Consider the following 25,515-nt stretch of genomic DNA (forward strand, 5'->3'; position numbering starts at 1 on the left):
GTGATAGATCTTGACCAAAATCTGTGGGTGGCTTTAAAAAAGTGTTTTTGTTTAATTCTTAGAGTCATGGGAAATTATTAATTGTTGAATAGGGATATCTTGCTGTTGTTCAGGTATGAGATGATAATAGCTTGGATTGGGGTGGTAGCCATGGAGGTGATGAAGAATGGTTAGATCCAGCATGTATTTTGACAGTGAAACCAATAAGACTTGTTGACAGATTGAAAGCAGGGAGGTGAAGGAAAGAAAGTAATCAAGGGTGACTTTTAGGTGTTGGCCTGAGCAACTGAGGAATGGGGAAACCATATCAAGATGGGATAGGCTGTGGGAGGAACAATATCAAACATTCTGTTTTGGTCATGTTAAACCTGAGGGACTCATAAGAACTGGCAATTAGATATGTGAATCTAAACTTCTGAGGACACTTCATGACTGGATATATAAATTAGGAGTCTGAATATAATGGTAAAAATGGAGCAGAATAGAGAACCCAGAAATAAAGCCAAATACCTACAACCATCCGATCTTCAAAAAAGCATACAAAAAACATGAATCGGGGAAAAGACACTTTATTAAATAAATGGTGCTGGGAAAACTGGCTAGCCACGTGTAGAAGAATGAAACTGAATCCCTATCTCTCACCTTATACAAAAATCAACTCAAGATGGATCAAAGGCTTAAATCTAAGACCTGAAACCATAACAAAATCTAGGAGATAACCTTGGAAAAATTCTCCTGAACATTGGCCTAGGCAAAGAATTGATGACTAAGACCCCAAAAGCAAATGCAACAAAAACAAAAATAAATAAGTGGGACCTAATTAAAATAAAAAGCCTCTGTATAGCAAAATAAATAATCATCAGAGTAAACAGACAACCCACAGACTGGGAGAAAATATTTGCAAAGTATGTATCTGACAAAGGAATAATATCCAGAATCTACAAGGAACTCAAATCAGCAAGAAAAAAAAAAAAACAAATAATCCCATCAAAAAGGGGGCAAATGACATGAACAGACATTTCTCAGAAGATATACCAATAGCCAAAAAACACATAAAAAATGTTCAACATCACTAATCAGGGAAACGCAAATTAAAACCACAATGAAATACTACCTGACCCCAGCCACAGTGGGCATTATTCAAAAGTCAAAAAACAATAGATGTTGGTGTGGATGTGTTGAAAAGAGAACGTTTATACACTGCTGATGGAAGTGTAAATTAGTGCAGCATCTATGGAAAACAGTATGGAGATTTCTTAAGGAACTAAAAGTAGATGTACCATTTGATTCAGCAATCCCACTACTGGGTGTCTGCCCAAAGGAAATAAGACATTATATCAAAAAGACACTTCCACGCATGTTTATTGAAGCACAATTAACAATTGCGAAGATATGGAACCAACCTAAGTGTCCATCGACCAATGAGTGGATAAAGAAAATGTGGTATATACACACCATGGAATGCTACTCACTCACAAAAAAAGAATGAAATAATGTCTTTTGCAACAACTAGAATGGAGCTAGAGGCCACTATTCTAAGTGAAGTAATTCTGGAATGGAAAATCAAATATCGTATCTTCTCACTTATAAGTGGGAGCTAAGACATGGGTATACAAAGGCATATAGAGTGGTATAATGCACATTGGAGACTCAGAAGAGGTAGGGTGGGAGGGGGTCAAGGGATGAAGTATTGCATATTGGGTACAATATCAGATTTCACCACTATTCAATTCATCCATGTAGCCAAAAACCACTTGGACCCAATAAGCTATTAAAATTTTAAAAAATTAAGAATTAAAATTATAAATAAATACTGCAAGCAGAAAATGTTAAAAAAAATATAGAAGGTAAATAAAACCATAAAGCTGGATGAAATCATTCAGGGAAAGAGTCTATTTGTTTACTTTGTTTCTTGCCTGTCTCCTACCCCACACTAGAATGTAAGCTTCATGAGAATAGGTATTTCTACTCACTGGTGTTTCTCTAGTGCCCATAACAATGCAATTATTAAAAATGAATTGAATATGTGAAATGAATGATTGTGTCTCATTAAATACTTCCCTCACAGTCACATTTGGCCCCACCCTAGCCTCCCACTCCTTGTTTCTTTATTCTTTCTTGTGCCTTTTATAAAGAGTCATATTCACTCATAATGATAGCTGTCACATTTCTAATTTCCAGCGAAAGTTCATAGCTTGTCACATCTGCCTCTCCTGATGTGTTCTTCTCTTTGAGTTTTCTTTGTCTAGGCTTTTTGGCCCCTTTACTTGTGACCACTCCTATCTCCTTTTCCCAATACCATACCCTACACAGGATACCTAAAATTGGAGTCTACATGTGGATATCTGAATCATAGTCAGGTTGAGAATTGTCAAAGGCTGGCTGCAGCACTAGAGATACAAGAAGAAATAAATGCAGTGATGCAGGATTTGATCCACTCCTCGAGTGTTCAACTCTGATTCATTCTGTGTATTGAGTTTGAGATTAAGATTATATTTGAAAGTAAAGGTTCTGCTGAGTTTTTAAGTATAAAAATTACTAATACAGACCATTCATTAATTCATTCAACATTTGTTGAACGTTTACTATGTGTCCAGCAATGCACTAATATTCTTATAGGCAGCTAAAAAACAGAAAGACTTGGGGGCTGGAGTTGTTGAAGAATTTTACACATCAAGAACTTGGTAGTGTAGAGATAATGGGAAAGTCATTTCTAGGAAGCAGGATAACTCAACACCTAGTGTTTGATGCACTGACAAGGTGTAGGTGTTGGCGCTCCATCACTGTTCTCTTAGAGGAGTGAGAACAAAGAGTAGGGCATCCCTTCCCCAGTTTTCTCTACCAGTCACTCTCCTCTTGTCTTTTCCTTTGCTAGTCTTGCCTCATGGGCTGAACCTCAGAATGACAGGACCTTATATTCTTTCATCTCAAAATCAGATCCAGCATATTGGAGTGCCAGGTGGATTGTTTTCCTTTATAAAGACCATGTTCCCCAGTGGGCACTGGCATTTCAACATCTGCTCACATAGCAGGCTGTCTACATGAAATCTTCCTCCCGATCCTTCAGGAGTCTACTTAGAGACTGTGTTAGCATCAGGAAACTGCTTTTCCCATAATTCATTTCTGTAATACTGAACGTCAAGCACCTGAAGCAAAGTGTCCTGCTGCCACCACCACCAGGCAAAACTGAATCATGTGCAGACACCGACACCCCAGGCTGCTGGCTAAGAATAAGATAAGCTCAAAATAACTTGCACTATCCCCAATAGACCTTATTGTCTGCCATTCCCCTCTTTACCCCTGCCTGTGATTGGCTGAAGAGCAAGGTAGACAACTGGTTTCTGAGTCCTGAAATAACATTGACAACAGAAATAAATCTCCTGCCTGGGTTAGAGGCTCATCAAAGCAGAAGAAGGAGATGCTCAATCATTCTGCCACTTACTCAGCTGCACTCAGGATTTCTAGTATGGGCTTCAGGGGGTTCTAGGACTGCCTCCCTCCTCACATCAGGTAGATGGTGTGGGCGTTTGAGTAATGGAATTTGGGAACAGGTCAGGCGATGTAACTGGGCTTAGTGACAGGGAAGAGGCAAGGAGGTCTGTACCCATGAGCTGGAAACTCCATTCTTATACTTAGGTCCCTGGCCCCTATGCACACACACTCACATTCAGACTGTCAATGGAAAACTACAACCAAGACATATATTCTCAGCTAATGGGAAACAAAGGGAGCTAAGGACAGGGGCTTCTCTCTGACCATGAGAAGCCTCATGATTTCATACCACCTCTTCCAGAGCTAGGGACATCTTTCCTAAAAGTAAACACAAAGCAGAAGGTGAAGGCACTGGTGTTTCCTAGACTGCATCTTACCTGTTGAACAATCTCAGCTAGCTGACAGCTCTGAGAGCCCCAACTTGCCACTCTCATGGTTTACCTCAACTCTCACTTCAAAAGAGGCATTTACCACTCTGCTAGCACTTAATGGTGGTAGCGTAGGATGGGGTAAATTCTTGAGCCACGCAAAAAGCAGAAGGTACTTGTCCTTTTAGGACTAGGCCACTTATCAATAACAGGAAGTAGGGATGCATGGGTATGCAAGACTAGCAGACTGACTGACCTTAAATGACCTTCAATACAAAAGCCAGATTCTCTAGAGCTTATTCGTTTTACTTATCTGAAACTTTATACCTGTTGATTAATAAGTCCCCATATTGTCATTCCAATAGCACCAATAATGACCATTCCAGTCTTTGGTTTTATGAGTTTCATTATTTTAGATACCTCATATAAGTGAAATCATTCAGTAGTTGTCGCTCTGTATCTGGCTCTTTTCACTTAACTTAAAATGTTTTAAGATGCTAGATCTCATGTTAAGTGTTCCTAACATAATAAAATAAGATAATAAAAACCAAGGATTCTCAGCAGGGGCAGGGAGAAAAGCAGTAGAGCATGAGTATTTTGAAAAATCTACAAAAGTTATTATGATCTCCACCTTGAACCTTGTATCTATGCATTAGCAAGTCACTCTTATTAATTTCCTAATTTACCAAAGAGACAAAAATGGCCCAGATAAGCAACATGACCTACAGAAGGTCACCCATCTAAGAGTCCTGCCAGAACCTGCCTGTCTCCTCAAGTGCTGACACACCCATTACTGTTAGCCCACTAAAAGCTTTGACTATGAGAGTAAGTGATTTAGAGCAACCCCCACTCAGCACTGAGAACAATCTTCTTTCACATGTGTATTAGCTCATGCTGCCACAACATAATGCCATAGACTGGAGATTCAAACAACGGAAATATTTTTTTTTTCACAGTTTTGGAGGCTGGAAGTCCAAGATCAAGGAGTTGGCTGATTTGGCTTTTCCTGAGGCCTCTCTCCTTGACTCCCAGAGAGCCACCTTCTCACTGTGTCCTCACTTGGCCTTTTCTCTTGTGTGCACATTCCTGGTGTTTCTTCTTCTTTTTATTAATATAAGGACATCAGTCATATTGGATCAGGGCCCCATCCATATGAACTCATTTAACCTTAACTACCTCTTTAAAAGCCCTATCTCAAAATACACTCACATTCTGAGATACTAGAATTTAGGACTTCAACATATGAATTTGTAAGGGACGCAATTTGGTCCATAACAACATGAATACTGTGACAACTAGGCATAAAGAATATTCATTCCAGTTTCACCCTGCATCCATGAAACTACATTGCACTCCTTCCCCATTCCCTGCCACAAAAAAACCTTCCTCTGCTCCTCTATAACCATCACTGCCACTTCCACTAAATCACATCCCTTCTACTCTTCTCCAATGCCACAATACCCTATCGCTCTAGTTCTTCTGCACTATCCTGGGGCTATCTGTGTCTTCCACAAGTCCTTTTCATATATGGGTTCTATGCTGCCTGGCAGCCCTATTAGTTCCTTAAGGATAGGGACCAAATCTTATGTTTCCCTTGGCTCCCAAGAACAGACAGCAAATGTCTGTGCATAATCTACACTTGTGCTGAAACTACTTCATACCCTGTTTAATGACATGAAATGAGAGTAAATGTCATGGCACTCCAGAAATGTTGACTGAGTGACTACTGAGAGATAGGAACAGGGTCACCTCATCCTCCTTTCTGCCACCTTTTCCTAGTCTTTTTCAAACACCATGAAAAAGGCCTTGCTCTCTGCTTCTGTTAGACTGTTCTATTTTCTACACTTACACTCTAGGCAGTGAGAAACTCAAACAAGAATAAAGGGCATTTATCTCACTCTGAAAGGCTGAGGTTTTTTCTGTGCTGCTGGGGCTCTCACTCTCCCAACTAAAGAGCTCAATAACAAAAAATAAAATTAGGAAGAGGAAGTGAGGAAAGGGAAGGAAAAAGGAAGAAAAGGAATGAACAGAAGTGGAAAAGAAGGATGATCAAGCATTAGAGCAGGCACTGATGCCCTCCCTGCTGAGAACAGGAAGGAAGCCATATTTTGTAAAGCACCTGTTAATATAGCTTCTTCTCTGGACAAAGTCCCTAATGGAAACTGAGAGAGGAGTGAGCCCTGTTTCATTCTCATGATCATGTTAAAATGTGTAACCTCATTATCTGGCTCCTCATCAGCCCAAGAACGAGGGCAGCAAGTGCCTTGTGGTTTATTTTGATTTCTGATATCATCTCCCTGATCCCAGAGGAAGCCCAGTCTGGCTTATTTAAGGCCACATGATGTGACTGTTAGTCTCGTGTGTGTCTGAAGAACGCTTCCTGTCTTTTATAGAGTGGAGAGAGAAAACCTAAGCTGAACCCCTTAGTTGTGTGGCCCTCACCTTCTGACCAGTAAGCAGTTTAATAGTAACCATGAACCACAGAAGCAGCTCAATTATGCTCTAAGTCAGTGAGGACACTAAGCAATTGCACCTGGTTCAGTGACCTTATTTGTTAACAGGTAACAGTTGTGGAGTACTTCCTGAACACAAGACTTTGAATGAGGGACAGTGGGACTTTCCCATGGAGATAACATGATCTATGGTTTCAGGAGCTCCATGATCCAGGGAAAAGACTAAATCAATAATGTATTAGTTTTGTATTGCTGCCTAAAAATTACTACACACTTTGTGGCTTACAATAGCATTCATTTGTTAGCTCATCATTCTATAGTTCAAAAGTGCAGCATGGTTTAACTGGAATCTCTGTTCAGGGTCTTACAAGGCTAAAATCAAGCTAGCGACTGGCCTGCATTCTCATCTAGAGGCCCAGAGCTCTCTTCTAAACTCATGTGGTTGTGGTAGAATTCAGTTTGATGCAGTTATAAGACTGAAAGTACCCATTTTTTTGCTGGATGTCAGCCAGGGGAGCCAATCTATGCTTTGAGAGACCACCCACATTCTTTGTCATGTGGTCTCCTCCATATTGAAATCAGTAACAGCACTTTAATTCCTTCTTATGCTTTGAATCTCTCTGACTTCTCCTTCTGCCTTCCTTTTTGACACCAGCTGGAAAAAAGTTTTCTGCTTTTAAGGGCTCCTTGATTAGATTAGGACTACCGAGATAATCTTCCTATCTGGAAGTCAACTGTGTCATATGATGTAATGTCATCACAGGAGTGATATCTCAACTTATTAGGGAGTGGCACCTGGCTGGGGGTTAGGAGTATATTTTTAGAATTCTAACTACCACAAGTAATAAAAGGAAACTTGTATATGTGTGTACACCCACAAAGGTTCTCTACCCCCACTTATCACCATGCACAGATTTGCAGAACTGTGAGTCCATAAATGAGTACATATCTAGGAACCAGCAATAGTCAAAATTTCCCCCAACTTATTTTCTTGTCGTCACTCTGGAAATATAATGATCCCGTCATCTCAGAAACCAGTGTAGTCCTTGAGCTTAAACCACAAAAGAGTGACTGCATTTACAGCTATGTTAGAATACTACTTTGTGAACAAATTTTCCTTCATGGTTGTCCAAAGAATAGAAACCATTTTTGTTTGTTGGTTTTTACAAAAGTGCTCAATAGTGTGGGACACGGTGTGGTGGCCCTTCACATTTCATAAGCTACCTCGGACCCCAAATCTCTTTGAGTTGTTGACTTTGAAAATACTAATACTTCTATTTATCTCAATGCTCATACTTTTCCATCATTTAGAAATAAAATGAACTTTTGACTGTGCTCCCATCTAACAGTCTAAAATGTAAATTCAAAGAGAAGATAGTGCACGTGACTGAAGACATGAAAGCAGGATAGGTTAGAGTTAGTGGTGCAGCTGGAAATGAGGTTGAGTAGGGGCTAATATCTGTATTGGTATGAAGATTTACAGAAGAAAATATGCATAATTCTCCAGAACCCAATAGGGATGGAAGATAAATATGATTATGTTTGGATGGTACTATGCCAGCAATGCAAATGATAAATGTCCTTGAAATTTAAGGTGTATGAGGATTCTAGTTTTTTTTCTCTCTAAAATAAATGGAGGAAGAATAAATTATAGAGGATGGCACCCATTTATACCTCCACTCTATATTTGACTTATGTTTTATATCTATCATAGAGTACATTTTTATGGCTTCCTTTGAGCTTCCCAACTACCCTGTAAAAAGAATGGCAATTAAAAAAAAAAAGTCCTTCATTGTATTTGCTCACTGAAACAACCCTAGTCGGGTGAGAGCTCAGAAATAAGGAACAATTGTGTTGTTAATGAGTTAATGTTCTACAGGACCAGCTGACTCAGACCTAAAAGTATGGTGTGGAGATGGGCTGGTGCTGGCTGAGAGAGCAGAACTGTGAAAGAGCTTAGAGATCTGTGGGGAACTGTAGTGTCAAAGAGAGGAGGAAAGCTTGCATAACAATGAGAAATACTTTTCTTCTTAAGTTGTTTGCCAAAGAGTTCAGAGTTTGGTTTAGGAACCTGGAATGCTACTGCATCAGAATTTTGTATAAGTAATGACAGCATGTTTGACCTAGAAAGATGAAATATATAAGGGTCAGACAAAAAAAAAAACACTTTGCATTCTTGGGGACGGGGGGCTGAAACAGAATTGTGGAATTTGACTGGGAATATGAAAGTATAAGTAAATTTAATGAACCAATGAAAACTGTAAGAGCACAATTTACATTTTAATCTACAATAAGCTGAAATCAAAATAGAGATCATGTACATTTGATTTTCTTAATTGGCATTTACCTTGAACCAGAAATTCCTATTGATGTTAGAAGTACAGCTGGCCACCCATATCCATGGGATTTTCATTCATGGATTCAACCAACCATGGATTGAAAATATTGAAAAAAAAGTACAATTTTTTTCTTCTTGATTTTCCCTAAATGACACAGTATGACAACTATTTACATAGTATTTATATTGTATTGCATATTATAAATAATCTAGAGATATGTAAAGTATGCAGGAGGATATGAGTAGGTTATACGCAAATACTATGTCATTTTATATCATGAACTTGAACATCCATATGTTTTGGTATCCAAAGGGATCCTGGATACTGAGGGACAACTTTGCATAGTCTGTGCACTCTAAATAGTGAAGTGTGATAATCTGGCAGTGATACCTGGCTAATAATCCAAAATCCCTCCAGAGCTTGTTGCAAAACAGATTCGTAGGCTTCACTGTAGACCTATTAAGTCAGAAGCTCCACAAACACATTTGAAGAGAAGCACCACAGAAACTGAAGGAAGGACTGGAATCTCAGGAACAGGGATCTCAGAAAAGAACCTCCTTGATATAGTTTGACTCTGTGTCCCCACACAGATCTCACCTTGAATTGTAATAATTCCCATGTGTCAAGGGCAGGACTAGCTGGGGAAAATTTAATCATGGGGGCAGTTTCACCCCAAGCTGTTCCTGTCATAGTGAGTGAGTTCTCACAAGATCTGATGGTTTTATAAGGGGCTTACTCTTTTGCTTGGCACTCATTCACTCGCCTGCCACCTGATGAAGAGGTGTCTTCGGCCATGATTGTGAGTTTCCTGAGGACTCCCCAGCCATGCAGAACTGTGAGTCAATTAAACCTCTTTTCTTTATAAATTACTCAGTTTTGGGTATTTCTTCATAGAAGCATGAGAATGGATTAATACAGTTAATTAGTACCAAGGTAGTAGGGTCTTGCTGTAAAGATACCCGAATATGTGGAAGCAACTTTGGAACTGTGTAATGGGCAGAGGTTGGAAGAGTTTGGAGGGCTCAGAAGAAGACAGGAAAATGTGGGAAAGTTTGGAACTTCCTAGAGACTTATTGGATTGCTTTGACCAAAATTCTGATAGTGATATGGACAATGAAGTTCAGGCTGAGTGGAGATGAGGAACTTGTTGGGAACTGGAATAAAAGTGACTCTTGCTATGCTTTAGCAAAGAGACTGGCAGCATTTTGCCCCTGCCCTAGAGATCTGTAAACTTTGAACTTGAGAGAGGTGATTTAGGGTATCTGGCAGAAGAAATTTATAAGCGGCAAAGCATTCAAGAGGAAGCAGAGCATAAAAGTTTGGAAAATTTTCACCCTGACAATGTGATAGAAAATAAAAACCCATTTTCTCGGGAGAAACTCAAGCCAGCTGCAGAAATTTGCATAAGTAATGAGGAGCCAAATGTCAACCACCAACACATTGGGGAAAATGTCTCCACGGCATGTCAGAGACCTTCCCAGCAGCCCCTTCCGTCACAGGCTTGGAGGTCTAGGAGGGAAAAATGGTTTCATGTGTCAGGCCCAGGGCCCCCCTGCTCTATGCAGCCTTGGGACATGGTACCCTGTGTCCCAGCTCCCTCACCTCCAGTGCTATGGCTAAAAGGAGTCAAGATACAGCTCAGGCCATTGCTTTAGAGGGTGCAAGCCCCATGCCTTGGCAACTTACATGTGGTGTTAGGCCTGTGGGTACACAAAAGTCAATAATTAAGTTTTGGGAACCTCTGCCTAGATTTCAGAGGATGTATGGAAACGCCTGGATGTCCAGGCAGAAGTTTGCTGCATAGGCAGAGCCTTCATGGAGAACCTCTGCTAGGGCAGTATGGGAGGGCAATGTGAGGTTGGAGCCCCCACACAGAGTCCCCACTGGGGCACTGCCTAGTAGAGCTGTGAGAAGAGGGCCACCATCCTCCAGAACCCAGGATTGTAGATCTACTGACATCTTGCACCATGCACCTGGAAAAACCATAGGCAGTCAACATTAGCCTGTGAAAGCAGCTGGGAAGAGGACTGTACTCTGAAAAGCCATAGGGGCAAAGCTGCCCAAGGCCATGGGAGCCCACCTCTTATATCAGCATGACCTGGATGTCAGACATGGAATCGAAGGAGATCATTTTGGAACTTTAAGGTTTAATGACTACTCTATTGGATTTCAGACTTGCATGGGCCCTGTAGTCCCTTTGTTTTGGTCAATTTCTCCCATTTGGAATGGGTGTATTTACCCAATGCCTGTACCTCCATTGTATCTAGGAAGTAACTAACTTGCTTTCAATTTTACAGGCTCATAGGTGGAAGGGATTTGTCTTGTCTCAGATAAGACATTGGACTTGGACTTTTGGGTTAATGCTGGAATGAGCTAAGATTTTGGGAGACTGTAGGAAGGGCATGATTGTTTTGAAATGTGAGGACATGAGATTTGGGAGGGTCCAGAAGTGGAATAAAATGGTTTTGCTCTGTGTCCCCACCCAAATCTTACTTTGAATTGTAATAATCTCCATGTGTCAAAGGCAGGACCAGATGGAGATAACTGAATCATAAGGGCAGTTTCCCCCCACACTGTTCTCATGATGGTGAGTGAGTTCTCACAAGATCTGATGGTTTTATAAGGGGCTTTCCCCTTTGCTCAGCACTCATTCTCTCTCCTGCCACCCTCTGAAGAGGTGCCTTCTGCCATAATTGTAAGTTTTCTGAGGCCTCCCCAGCTATGCAGAACCTTATCTCAGGTATTTCTTCATAGCAGTGTGAGAATGGACTAACACACCCCTGGAATGCAGGAAAGGAGAGTTAGCTAGCAACAGAGGCTACAAGGTTGTTTTCTGAAGGCTACACTAACCACTCATTTTCATTAGCAGATATTAAAATTTATAATTTTTTTCAGACAAAGAAGCAGAGACGCAGAGAGGTTGAGGCTTGCCCAACATCATACAGTTAATTAGAGGCAGAGCCAGGTTTGGAACCCATGTCTTCTGACCTTTTTGACGGTTTTCACGTCTAGGTTCTTGTTATATGTTATTGAGTACATTCTTGTTATATGTTATTGAATATGGCAAGGATTTAGGAAAAGAAGATTAGAGGACAAAAAAAGAGACCCCCTCATTACACTTACCACAGACACTAAATAAGGGTCATCAAATAATGACCAAAATCATTGGTTACTTAGTGAGCTAACTGATGGATGACAATCTAAAGATTCATAAACATATGATATCTGTTGGTACAAATATATTAATTTTATAAAGAATTAATCTCACTGAATTGATAAGCATTTTATTGTGCAGAACAAACAATCTTAGATGAGGATTTTGCAGGCTGAAGGGCAAGTATGTTGACTTGTGTCACCTGTTGGTGAAAGATGACATTGCAGTCTAGCTGAAACGGCACATTTTATTTCATTTTTAAAAAATTTCACTTTAACTGCTGGCATACATGAGAACTACACATTTTAAATGACCAAGAGTGAATCTAATTTCTAGAAGTGAAGAATATAAAACGATAATATTGTGAGATATAGCAGCCATTCTTAGTGCTTGAGGAAGGAGCAAAAGAAGAATAAAGCATCACAGGCTTGACCACTTTGGGGGCTCAATAAATAATACCCCAAAGTATGGCACTTTGACATGCTAAACTGAAAAAGCAGCCTCAAAGATTCTCTGACCTTCCCTGCTTCCCTTTCACTCAATCTTCTATCTCTTCCAAAGCACAGAATGAGGCTGTTCTCTGATGTCCCCTTATCTACTTTAAAACTGGACCACCAATAAAGAACACAACTGCCTTCAATCTCTTCCCTGAAATTTCATTAACCAGAGAAGATTAAAACTCCTGTCATAGAGAAAGAAACTGAAAATTAAACACCACACCTATAATAGAGCCCAGACAAACTTTGTCCCAAACTATTGTCTGTTCTCAAATCCCATTCAAATCCCAAAAATAATTATTTACTAACCATTGTCTGAACACTGGGTCCATTCATTCCCCCTAAAAAACATTTACTCCAACAACCGTCATCTTCCCTTCCTCTAAGAAGAAGGGTATATATGCTTCTGTACCCCATTGGGTTATGGGGTATTCATTCTGTGATTCCCCTGTGCTACACACATTAACTAAATCTGTATGCCTTTTTTACATATTAATTTGCCTATTGTCAGTTCATTTTCAGTGGACCTTCATAGGATGAAGGGCAAAGCTTTCCATCTTTGCCCCTACAGCAACATAGCTGAGAAATTGCTCACTGAATGACTGATGCATTAACCTACCTTCCTCAAACTTGCCGTTAGGTTGGGGCCACGTAGCTAGTTCTGACCAATGGGAGTGACGTGTACCACTTCTAGGTCCAGGAGGTTAAGAGCTGGTGTTCCTCATCCATCTTTCCCTTTGCCCTTTGTGGTCTTAGATGCTATATATGAAGATGGCGGTACCACAGAAAGAAGGGAGCCTTAATCCCCAAGTCACTGCTTGGAAGAGAATTCCCACCAATCTGCATTAAACTTGGTGAAATAAATTTTTGCTGTGTTGAGATTAATGAAACTTTGGTTATCTTTTGTGGCAGTTAGCAGTTACTGATCCTAATGTAGTTTCTAACCTTCATGGAAATATTCAATTTGGTCAGTTTTTTACATGATTCCTACATCCCCCCACCATATGTCATTAAATGCATTTTTAATTGTATGAAAAGATTGATGGTAAAATTGTATTGATACTATGTAAATGTATTTGTATCATTTTGTTGGAGGCCACATATTCCGTAAAACAATGTAGTTAAATTTTAGGCATTTTCCAGGATTCCCAACAAGATTACTGATTATTGGTATAAGCAATACATTCAGAATCCAATCATAAATGTTTCAAAACTGGATTGTGGTGATGGTTGCACAACTCTATGAATATACTGAGAATAACTTGATCATATGCTTAAAACAGGTAAATTTTATGATGTATAAAGTATATGTTAAGAAGGTTGTTTTTTAAAAAGCCAACAAGTTATGGACATTTTCAGAAATTTTTGTACATGTTTGCATGTCGATCACAATTATTTTCAAATAAACTTCAAGGATTCCTAAGTACAAAGCCATCAAATACGGCATGAGCTAAATAATACAGCCTTATAATCAGGAGAGCTAAGGATAATATCCCCTGGCCCAAGAAGAAGTCTTGCCAACAGCATCTATATAGTGAGTTTGGGCATGGTTTCAGTTGGCAGGTCCCCAACAAATAGGAGAGATGATGCATCATAAAAGATAGTACAGCAGGAGATAGTCCTCAGAACATGGAACACTTGGGAACCCTAAGAGAAAGCAGTTATCATAGATTACTAATCTCTCACCTATATCATAAGGAGCAGAAGCTAGAGAGTTAGCTCCTGCTGAGACACAGAGTGATGACTACAGGCAATTCTGAACAGAGCCATCCTTAAGGAAAAGGGGCAAATATCCCAAGGTTGCCTCTGGAATGCGTTTCTTCACTTCTCTTCCCAAACCTTTGCCTGGGGTCCTTATGTTGCCCATCTGTCCAGGAGTAGAGGAAAATAAGATATCACAGAATATTAAGCACAAGAAACTATTGGGAGCATATCCCCAGTGAAGCTTATAAGAAGTAGCTGGAATGAACAAGGCATAAACCAAAAGAATAACTCCATAGTAATAAAAGTAGATATGGAAATGACAAGCTGGTGTGGAAGATATTATTTTAGTAAAGCAGCCTGCCAAATATTCCTGAACTGATACCACATAGGCAACTGTCTATTTTGTAGCAGTAATAATAACTAATGTTTATTGAGCATTTACTATGTGTCAGGCCCCATGTTAAATGCTTCATATCATTACACTATTTAATACTCTCAACCAACATATAAGATGGGTATTATTATCCTCAGTCTACAGATCAGGAACACAGAGGTTAAATAACTTGTTAGAGATTGCACAGTTAAGAAACAGTTTCTTGTCTACACCTTACACATTACAAAGTGCTCTGTACATTATTGAGATAGTTCAACAGAGAAACCACATATCCAGAATAGAAAAAGAAAAAGAAAAAAGACTGACATAATTGAGCGCTTAGATGCCAGGTTCAATATGATGCATATTCCCAGGTATAATCTTGTTTAACCCTCAGTATAATCCTGCATGACCATTAGTGTTGTCCTTACTACAGATGAGTAAACAGTCTCATTCTTTCAACAAATGCTTACTGAGTGCCTATTGTGTGCCAGTAGGATGCCTGCACCAGAGCAGTCAACAAATAAGGCTCGTTGCTTGGTTTTGTAAAATTTACATTTTAGTGGGAAGGAGAGAGAAACAATAAATAAATGCACTATGAAGAAAAATAAAACAGAATAAACAAGGATAAGGATTCCTTGTTTCCTTCCTCAAAAATAACCACTCTCCTGAATTTACTGTTTATTATTTTATTATTTACTGTTTATTATTCCTGTTTGTATTACATACACATACATTACATATGTTCCGGCATATGAACATTGCATAGTTCAGTTTTTCATGTATTTCAAACCTAGTATCATACAACAACAAGCGTTTGCTCTCTTGTTCCCAGGTCTCTATGTCAGCTGGGGCAGCAATGATTCATGTATTTTCATTCTGAGTTTGAAACTGAAGGGATAGTCTCAAGTGACATGTGCTTCTCATTGTGGAGGTCAGAAACTCCCAAAGAAACAAAACAAAAATATGATGCTTCTTAAGGCCTTGGCTCAGAATTCTTACATTATCAGTTCTACCCAAATATTCTACTGGACAAAGTGAATCTCATGGCCAAGGCATCAATAGACTGAGAAAATACACTCTTCCAAAAGATGCAAAAGATGTAGTGTGAGGAGGCATGAATACTTGATGAACAAAAATATACTCCATAACAAATATGTAGTATTGTTTTACATGTTTTCAAACTTTTGGAAAAGGTATGCTCTGAAGCCATTCTGCAACTTGCTTTACTCAGTCAACATTATGATTTTGAGATGCATTCATACATGTGACTCCAAGTCATTCATTTTAATTAAGTAAATATATCAAATTTATTTTTCTATTCTCCCACTGGTAAATATTTGACATTTTCTATTCCAGATATCAATGACATTGACAGTCATCATTGTATATGTCTTTGTCTGCTGTTGTACTAGAGTTTCTCCACAGCAAATTCATAAAGGAGAAACTACATTTACACCTACATCTTCATCTTTACAAGATATTGACAAATTCTTCTCCAAAGTGTCTATGCCAATTTATATTTGAGCCAGCAATGATGACAGTTCTTATTTCTTTCCAACACTTGCTATAAATGGACTTTTACATTTTTACCAAACTTACAGATGCAAATTGTATCTTCTTGTTACTTTAATTTGTATTTCCCTGAGTTTAGGTAGTTAAGCATCCTATCAAGTTTCCTTCTAAGTTCATTACTCAATCATACCCTCTGCCTGTGTTTTATTTTTATTGAGTTATTTAGGTTTTCCTTATTGATTTGTGGCTCTTTACATTGTTTTCATATTAATCCTTCATTAGCTATACCTTTACAAATATTTTTCTCCCAGTCTGAGGCTTACCCTTTCATTTTGCTTATGATACTGTTCATTAATGAGGCTTTTTAAAGTAGCAAATGTATCTTTTTTGATCACAGGCGCACTATTAGTTGGCTGGGACTGTTTCCTCACTCCAGGATCCAGGCTGTTTTCAACAAGAGTATTTTGTGTCACCATGGGAGAGGGAAAGGAGATCTCTGGAAGGGCTCACACTGGCAAATACTAATAATTCAGCCTGGAAGTGGCACATATCACTGCTGCTCACAACCCACTAGCTAGAACTAGTCACATGGCCCACTCCCAACAGAAGGGGACCAGAAAAGTCAAGCTGACCTTTTCATTAAACAGACATTTTGAAATTTTAATGTAGTCAAGTGCATCATTCTTTCGATTTATGGGCTGTGCCTTTTGTGTCTTTTTTAGAAGTTTCTTTCTATATTAAAGTCAAAACAATATTTTTCTAAGTTATCTTTTCAAAGTTTGAATTGTTTCACATTTAGGTCATTAATCCATCTGGAATTAAGATTCTTATAAATGGAGTGTTTTAGGGATATAATTTCATTTCCCAAATGTTATCGTTTGTTGGATTTGTCTATCCTTCCCTCATTGGTTAATAATGCTATTTCTATCATATCTATCTAGTTTCCTTATAATCATGAGTCTGTTTCTTGATCCTCTATTCTGTTCCATTTATCCATTTGTTCATCTCTGTGTCACTACCACACTTGTTAATGATTATAACTTTAAGTCTTTATATCTGAACACAAATGTGAAGATGAGCATGTAAACTTACACTAAAAAAAGACAGAATATTTATTGGAATGGCATTGAATTTATAGATTCATTCTGAAAAAAACCTGACATGCTTTTAAAAACATCTCAAGTCTTTCCATTCATGAAACCTATTTATGAATCCTTTTTGTCTTTTCCCATGTTGCTTTATAATTTTTCTCCATCTTTTGTAAGATTTAGTCTTAGGTACCCTATATTTTTGGTTGCAATTGTGAGCTGAAGTATCTTTGTCCTTTTTTTCCGTTTTAAACTAGAATGCTCCTAAATTTTTTTTTTTAGTACAATGTTTGCTAGAGGCTTATTAGATACCTGTTACCATAGTAGAATATTCCTTTTTAGTCTCAGTTTGCTGAAACTTTTTTGTCATTAATGTCTTAGGGTTGTAATAGTAGAGATAAGAGAAGTGTGTAGATAACAAATATATTTTGGAAGTAGACTTGTTAAGATTTGCACATGGATTGGAGGTAGCAGCCCAGGGAAGGAAAAACATCAGAGATTATTCCGAGGTTTTGGCAGAAGTGCTGGTGGGGTTGGAGGAGAAAACTAATAATTTCCTGTTGCACAGGTTAAATGTGAGCCAACATGACTATGTTTAAATCAGAGCATCATCAGCATGTAAATGAGATCACCTGGGGAGATTCTAGATATCGAGAGGAGCTATGTACCCTGGATCATTTCAACACTGGGAGGTTGAACATAGGCAGATGATCCAAAAAAAAAAAGGATGAGAAGGGCCACCCAAGGAGGTAGAAGGGAAAACCCAGTAAGTATAGTGCCCTTTAGTTAGTAAGATGGGGATGATTACAAGGAATGGGTTTAGGATTGGAAGATTTGGATCTTGGTTATGGATATGTACACTCTGTCAAGTCTACTAGATATCCAAGTAGAGACATGGAATAAGTAGTTGAACATTTGAGCCTGAAGTTCAGAGACGTTTGGCCTAGAGATATTAACTTGGGAGTCATCAGTACTTAAGTCAGTGGTTGTCAATCTAGGCTGAACATTGAAATCACATGATGGCTTACAAAATTTATATATATCCAAACCCTACCCTAGACCAATTAAATTAGAGCTTCTGAAAGTAGATATTGGCACTAGCAAATCATAGCTGATTCTGGTTTGCAATCAAAGATGATAACCATTGGTATAGACCAGTGCCTCTCAAACTTTAATGCAAATGAATCACTTAGGGATCTTGTTAAAAATGCAGATTCTGATTCAGTAGGTCTGGAGTGGAGCCAAGATTTTAAATTTCTAATACATTCCCAATGTGATACTGATGCTTTTGGACCATAGCCCACCTTTTGTGTAGCAAGGGTAAAGATAACATGTAAAGCCGTGGGATTGAATGAACTCACCAAGGGGGTGAGTATAGACAAGGAAAAGGTGCAAGGGTAGCTAGTTTTTCTCTCTAAATAGGTGAGAACTTGGTGTAAGCATTGAGCAGGGAAATTATTACATTTAACCAGGGTTACGGTTTTTTTTTTAAATAAATATATGGCAGAATTAAAGAGGGGAAAAGAGTGGAACATTTATGCAAGGGGTGATTACAATGATAAACTAGGGACTCTAGTTGTGTAACTAGGATGGGGTCAAATAGTTGGTAGAGTGGGGATGTTAAAAAACATGAGATGAAAGAATAAGAAGTGTTGGTCAGGAATGGGAGATTTGACATCAGGACTTTAGTGATTGTGTGTTTATTGTTGATGTCAAGAGTGGGAGCTAAAAAGGTTGGGCAGAAAAAATATATTATTGGAGGTAAAGAAGTCAAAGTGTTTAGAGGCCAGTAAATTGGAAGATTGGTTCACATGATGTTGGAATTTCTAAAAGGACGAAAGAATTAAAAATAGAGAAGAGACTGAGCCAGGTGCTAAAGTCCTTATGAATGAGGGATGACTAGGAGGTCAGTAGATGATGGCAAAAATAAAGAGAGGGTGGTATGGTATAGTGGCATCTACAGATTCTGACTCAGTTGAACTGGGACGAACAAAAGCATCAAATTTTGTAAAAGCTTCCCAGCAGATTCTAATGTCGACCAGGATTAAAAATCACTGCGTTAGAATAATCAATGCAAATTAAAATGAATGGGGCCACCGAATGATTGACTCCTTCTATAGTTGCGGAGAATTGTGGAGCCAATAGCCAGTGTTATCTTAGAATGTTAGTAAGCTCAGTTAACTGCCTTGCCCAAGGACACACAGCTAATAAACGTTTGAGCTGCAATTCAAACCTTGATTTGTCTGACTCCAAAGCCTGGACCGACTTCACTTTACCGTGTTGCCTAGGAGGACAATGTTTTAGTGCAGAAGATACTGAGATATCTTGGAAAGAAAGTCAAATTGCCCCAAATGAAATTCTAGTAAGCTACAGTGGGAGGAGACACTTTCTCTGGAATGGTTCTGATATTTACCGCTTTATTTACCCTTTTTCTCTCTTGAACTTTCTACCAGCTTGGATTCTCATCTATAGTTTCTACCACCTCTTCTAATGTCTCTTTCATGTAGCAGAGATACTACATGAAAGGGAGCCAACATCAGGGTCTTGCCAATGTGGATGCTGGCTGGCCCTGATGCCCCCCAACCCCACCACCCCCTGACTCCCAAGTACTATTTTCTGGGCCTCATTTCTGAAGGGGAAGGAAGGAGAATACGGCGTTGCCATATTCAAAATCTAGCATTTTGTCTCCCCCTACTTCTGCCTCCTAATGTATCAGCAGCTCTGTATAATGAAAATCTAAATTATTTGTGTGCACACATAGCAACTGTTTATTTGCTGTTAGCTTTGAGGACTCAGTGGGGGTTTGACGAGTTTAGAGAAGAGATCAACCCTGGGAGAGCCAAATCTCAGAAGCAGATGAAAAAAATGAAGCTTAAAATGCATTTCTCTACATCTGAGAGAGAGGCCAGTAATAAACATCTTTCAACTCCAGCCCCACTCCAGCTCAGAAAATGCTCTTTAACCAAGAACAGAAGGTGGCTATGACTCTTTGGAGGGGCCCTGCCTGCTGTCTACTAAGAAAGCTTTACTGGGTATGGCCAGAGATTGATTGTGAGTTCTAGAAATAGCACACCTTTCCCCTCAAGCCACCAAGTAGGATGCCTTCCATCCTTTACAAAATATATTGAGTATTAGTTTTCTTGAAAGTTCCATTTTTCCCATCACCAGGCTTCCTTGGGACCAAATACAATCTTGAAACTACTTTAAATTAATATGAATATTTCTACAGAAAGCGAATGCCAGACTCTGAAGAAAGTGTCCCCATCACATATTGAAGGAGCTAGACCTTTCCTTGGCACAATTTATGTGACAAATGTATAAAGCCTCTGCTTCCCAGAAGCTTCCTCATTCCCTCATCCTCACAGGGTTGTCTCTCATCCAGCCAGGACTTCATATTGCCATCTACTCTTACATAAGCCACAACTCCTTTCCCAGAGACCAGAACATTTCCATCTTGGCTCAGGTCACACGCTCCTGCAAGGCAGAACCCACTGCCTGGAAGTCACTAGCAGCTGTAAGTGAATGAAAGCAGCTTCTCCTCTGAGAGCAGAGGTAATGAGGTGTGACATTAGAGAGACAGCACCACTGAAGACACACCCCAGTGACTTAACACTTGCTAGCCCAGGTGTAGAAATTTCAATCCTCTAGACACAAAAGCATGCCAACTAGGTAGTTGCTGCCCATCTGACATTATTTTCTGAAAGGAGTATCTTGCAAAATGGGCTCTTATGAAATACTAAATGGACTGTGAGTTAGTCCAGAAGAATCACTTCCCACCTCTCTCCCCCTCCCCAAGAGCTAAGTGGTTCCAGGGTCAGAATGGGCCCATAGTTAGGCACTCAGCCTGCATGCCCAGGCAAGGAACATGACAGCCAGCCAGGCATGGGACAAACCGCAGAGTCTTTTAGGTTCTTACCTCGCTCATTCAGCCTCCACCTGACCCATGGGCTCTCCTTCCTTTCTGTACAATAGCAGCCCAAGACACAGATTTTGCTTCTGAAAGTTTTCTCTAGGCCATGGGGAAAAGAACCTAGTCTTGTCAGACATCTATGTAAAAACAAGGCCTGGCAGGAAAGAAACCAGACATAGGCAAGGAGGAATTTAAATTTGAATTGAACATGGGGCTAGATCCGTCTTTGAATATAAGCCCCTGCAGGCCTGGTTTCTTCACAGAAAAAAAATAATCTCTTTTAAATCCAGTTTCCTTTCATTGGAAAACAGGAGAAAACAGTCCAACTTAATTCAACCTGCAACTAACTCCTGCAAGGTGATAGTTATTTAAAGTGTTATTTCAAATGACCCCCTTCCTCTTCAGTCTCCTTTCCAGGGTCCAATTACTTCACAGTGTGTTTAGGTGTCTGGGCCATGGAGGAAAGCAAAGCATATACTTCCTGGGAAGCAGTGCATAAGGCAATGGCATTGCCTGGTGGCTAAGAGCACTCACTGAAATGTTATTTTCCACTGGCCCCTCATACCCCCAAGCTTCATTCTCCACCCTTCCCTGCCATGCTCTGTGCCAAAGGAGTCTGACCTCAACTGACTATAGCAACAGGCTTCTTTTCCAGCTGCTGTATGGCTGGATCTGGCTAATGATGGGCACTGGCAGGAGATCAAAGAGTGGAAGGAGAGTGAGATATGGGTGTTCATTCCCCTCTCTCCCTCCTTACTGCATTTGGGCAGAGACTACATTGTGCTACCTGAAGCAACAGCTCCTGTGAGGCAGCCCCTCTTGTACATGTGCAGTACTTACTGGATGCCTATAACACTGTTTTTCCCCTTTGTCTTTTCAGTGTTAGGAGTAGTAATAATAATAGCCCCTCACTGTTCATACTCTTTCTATGCCTCACCATCAGTGGTAAGTTCCCTTAACCCTGCACACACCATCATAAATTGTCCTTTCACTGAGCTCATCTCCGCTAAACTCCTTGAGTATACCGTCTTTTTCTTGGCAGGATTCTGACTTATACAGTCACTTTGACAAAGTCTATCCTACAGAAATCCAGAAGGTTGCCTAGCCCGAGAAGAGAGATCGCCTGATCCAACTATCTTTTCTGAAGTGAGTTATCTGCCTTTTCTCAAATATTTGACATATTCTCTATACCGTGGGCCTTCCTAAATTAAAGTTACATTATTGTGTCAACACAATAAAATTGAGGTTTAAGCTAGTTGCATTTTTGTTTTAGCTGTTCTTAGTCATCTTTCTTAAAGAAAGGAGGTGCTGCAAACACATTACATTGCTTCCTTCCCAGTGAGGTATGTTCAAGTTGGCCTTACCTTAAACACTTAATGCAGTTCCATGAGGGAGATAATACGTGAAATGAATTCAATCACCGGTTCCCTACCACCTGTTATTCATCTTGCATTTGCCATCTTGATGATAGGAGTCGCTCACATACCAGAGTGGTCATCCCAAAATTTTCACTTGCCAGTACCTACACATATCCATTAGACAATGTACTTCCTAAATATCTTCTTTCAAATTCATCTGTCTTCTCCGGCCTCACAGTCACTACCTTCCTCCAGGCCTTGATCGTTTTATACTTAGATTATTGAAATATCTCTAGTTCTCCTCTTCTTTTCTTTCATTCTCCTCACTTTAGCCAAACTTATCTTTGAAAGCTACAAGTTTGTTCATGTCACTTCCCTTTCAATGACCCTTCTTCAGGATAAAATTCAAATGCCTTATTATGGAGTAAAAGGTCCCACGGAATCTGGCTACTGCTTCCCTTTTCAACTTCAGCTTTTGCCACCTCTTTTTACACCCATCTGTCATTCTAATGCTGTCTCCATGACTTGGCTGCCATCATTGCTTGTCTTGTGCACTCTTTGCCTTTGCTGACAAAGCTCCTGCTATTCATCTTTCGGACCCATCTTAGGTATCTTCTTTGCTAGGATGCTTTCCCATGAACCCCTTCATGCCAGGTTGGTTTAATGACTTCTCTGTGATCATTTAGCTATTCTTCTTCACTTTTCTAGCACTTAATACACTGACAAGTACTTGTCGACATGTCTCTCAATACCTCACCACTATCCCTTTTAAGGTGAGAAACTGTCTTTGTCCTTTTATCCCCAGAACTTAGCACAGAATGTGTCACACAGTAAGATACTCAAGAAATGTTTTCTGAATGAGTGACTCAGTAATGAATCAACTATAGATGGGAGAAGCATTTAAATTCACTTACCTATGTAAAGCCAATGGAAGAATTCTGACCTCTCATGAGATGGAATGTAACTTATGAAGCCAGTTTTTTTCTATTTCTATCCCTCTAGGTAGGGCTGTACCAAAAACATGCTGGAATTATTAAGAATAGAAACAGATGAGCTGGCCTTTTGAATCACGGGCCCTCCCCATTCCCTAAAGCTGTAGTTATGGAACAATAGAGCTGGCCTGAATTAACTGGGGTCGGAGGGGGGAGGAGTGAGACAAACTCTGCCCCCAGGAGACACCAAGTTCTTCTACACCATCCATCAACCTTGAGCACAGATGGGATGGAGTCCAGGCCTAAAAATACATCAGCCCTAGGTGACATCAGTGCTGTGTTCTTTTGTGGCTAACTCGCCCCAGATGGAGGAGAGATCATTTGACGAACAGTCTTTGAAACAGGCAGATGAACTTATGTCACATTAGGAGTGACTATAGGGGGTAAAAGGCCACCGTGGATTTCCTAGTCAATAAAAATGATCTCTGATAGAAATTTCAATAAGTATCTAACAGAAACATCCTTGTCACTGTCACCATGAATTTAAATTGATTGAGTGCCCCACAAATGCTAGTCTATTCTCAGTACATTTGATGAACACCATTTCTGTATCTCTAAAGGATTAGGGAATATTTGCTACTATATATTTTTTTGCTCATCACCCAGTCAGAACACAAAATGAATACCTATGAATATTCTAAAGCATAATGAGGAAGGGGCTCCAGGCTAAATGCAAGTATCCTTGACTAACGTTTTCCCTACTGTGAGTCACCCTCCCCCCTCTCCCGAAGCTTCCCCACAACCAGGGGGAGAAAGAAAAGCGGGGAAAAAGAAAAGCAGGGAAAAAAAAGGAAGAGTCAAGGTATACTCCTGATAATGACACAAAAATTGAGCAGTAGTACTCCAGAGATGTTTGGGGGTAGCAATAAATACTTGGGAATGAACTGTGTGAATGGAGTGGTAGGAACCAGCCCTGCCCATCTCATGCTCCCTCCCTGCACAGCTATTCTTACCCAGCCTTAGCTTTGGATCCTATTTTGCATAAAGGAGTACTTTGGGTCTTCGGGTTAGCAGGTACTTGCCAGTTGGGTAAATGTCTGAGAATGTTTCCTCTAGATGAATTTTATAAACAGCCAGTGACCTACTGGCTAAAAGATAAGTGAAAATGAATGACAGTTAGTTTAAAAAACATGCAAACACTAGGCTACACTAATGACAGTTAGATGACAAATGGCCTAATCCTTAGTACCTCTTTTCAGGACTCTCTCCTCCCATTTCCCACCCTCTCCAATCTTCTTTCAAAGCTCAAGGTTTGAGGCAATGGTCAAGCTCCATAGCATAAGAATTGGTATTCTTCATGATGCTCTCCACCAATATGACAGGCTTGGGGTTTCTTCCAGCAAAGCAAGAGAGCCAGGTGCAGATCAACATGGCTGCAGCTGCTCCACCTCCAGCACAGTAATAGGCCCAGCCAAGCCGACACGTACCTGTGAGAACAGGGACAGAGAATGAGGATTGGGTTGTCTTTTCATATTTTCTCTTCGGTAATGAACTATAGAAATGATTCCAGAAAGTATAGTTTTTATACATTCTCTTTGAGATGCTATGGTTAGGGTGAGAATAGGAAACAGTGAATGCCCCTGGGCTTCCTATTTTCTTCTTTCCTTCTGTGCTGACTGCTGATCTTTGCTTTTTAGCAAGAGGTTGTAAGATTTTATTTTTTTGTTAGAGTAGGAGCCTGGGGGTGGTATGGGTGGCAATGCTAATGACAATGATGACAAGAACAACTTGATAAGATGTCAAGCATTATGCTAAGCTCTTTAAACATATACCTCACTGATCATTACAGTAATTATATGAGATAGGTACTCTTATTATCCCTGTTTTACAAAGGACAAAGCAACTGAGGCACACACAGCTACAGAAGATGAGGCAACTGAAAACCACACAGCTGGCAAGTGCTAAAGATATAAATGCTGACTCATCATGACTTCAAAACTCCACACTTTTAACCACAGTGATAGAATACTGTACATGGGCTGCCTGCATCATCAGGGGATTAGACAGGTAAAATAAAATCCACTCCCTCTTACATCATGTCTCTATCCTAACCTAGCCTTTCAACACCCAGGAAAGAAATATGCATTGGAATCAAAGCCAAGCTTTGAAGTAGGTAGTTTTCTCTTTATAAGGTAACGGGAAAGGTCACCTGCTCAAAGACATCCACCCCACCACCTGCTATTCCACCAGAGACAGGTTCCTTTGTCTGAAAGATTTGTGACTTTTCAGCCATCCTTCAGAAAATGTCAACGCCTAGAGAAATAAGAGCTAT

The 25,515-nt window shown here is 39.8% G+C and overlaps 1 protein-coding gene across 3 annotated transcripts in view; it reads right to left on the reverse strand.

Annotated features, from left to right (window-relative positions):
• Nucleotides 1–23,709: 23,709 nt before the first annotated feature.
• Nucleotides 23,710–25,515, reverse strand: part of LHFPL1 (LHFPL tetraspan subfamily member 1) — a 47,008-nt gene continuing 45,202 nt past the window's right edge. For 2 of the 3 annotated variants that reach the window (XM_025372896.1, XM_025372897.1), the window contains exon 4: nucleotides 24,049–24,670. In XM_025372896.1, coding sequence (XP_025228681.1) covers nucleotides 24,489–24,670 — 182 coding nt within the window. In that variant the 3' untranslated portion in view covers nucleotides 24,049–24,488. Of the gene's footprint in view, nucleotides 24,671–25,515 lie in introns of all 3 variants that reach the window. The other variant, XM_025372895.1, reaches the window with a different exon arrangement.

This window comes from Theropithecus gelada, chromosome X (assembly GCF_003255815.1).
Source record: "Theropithecus gelada isolate Dixy chromosome X, Tgel_1.0, whole genome shotgun sequence".
NCBI classification, from domain to species: Eukaryota; Metazoa; Chordata; class Mammalia; order Primates; family Cercopithecidae; genus Theropithecus; species Theropithecus gelada.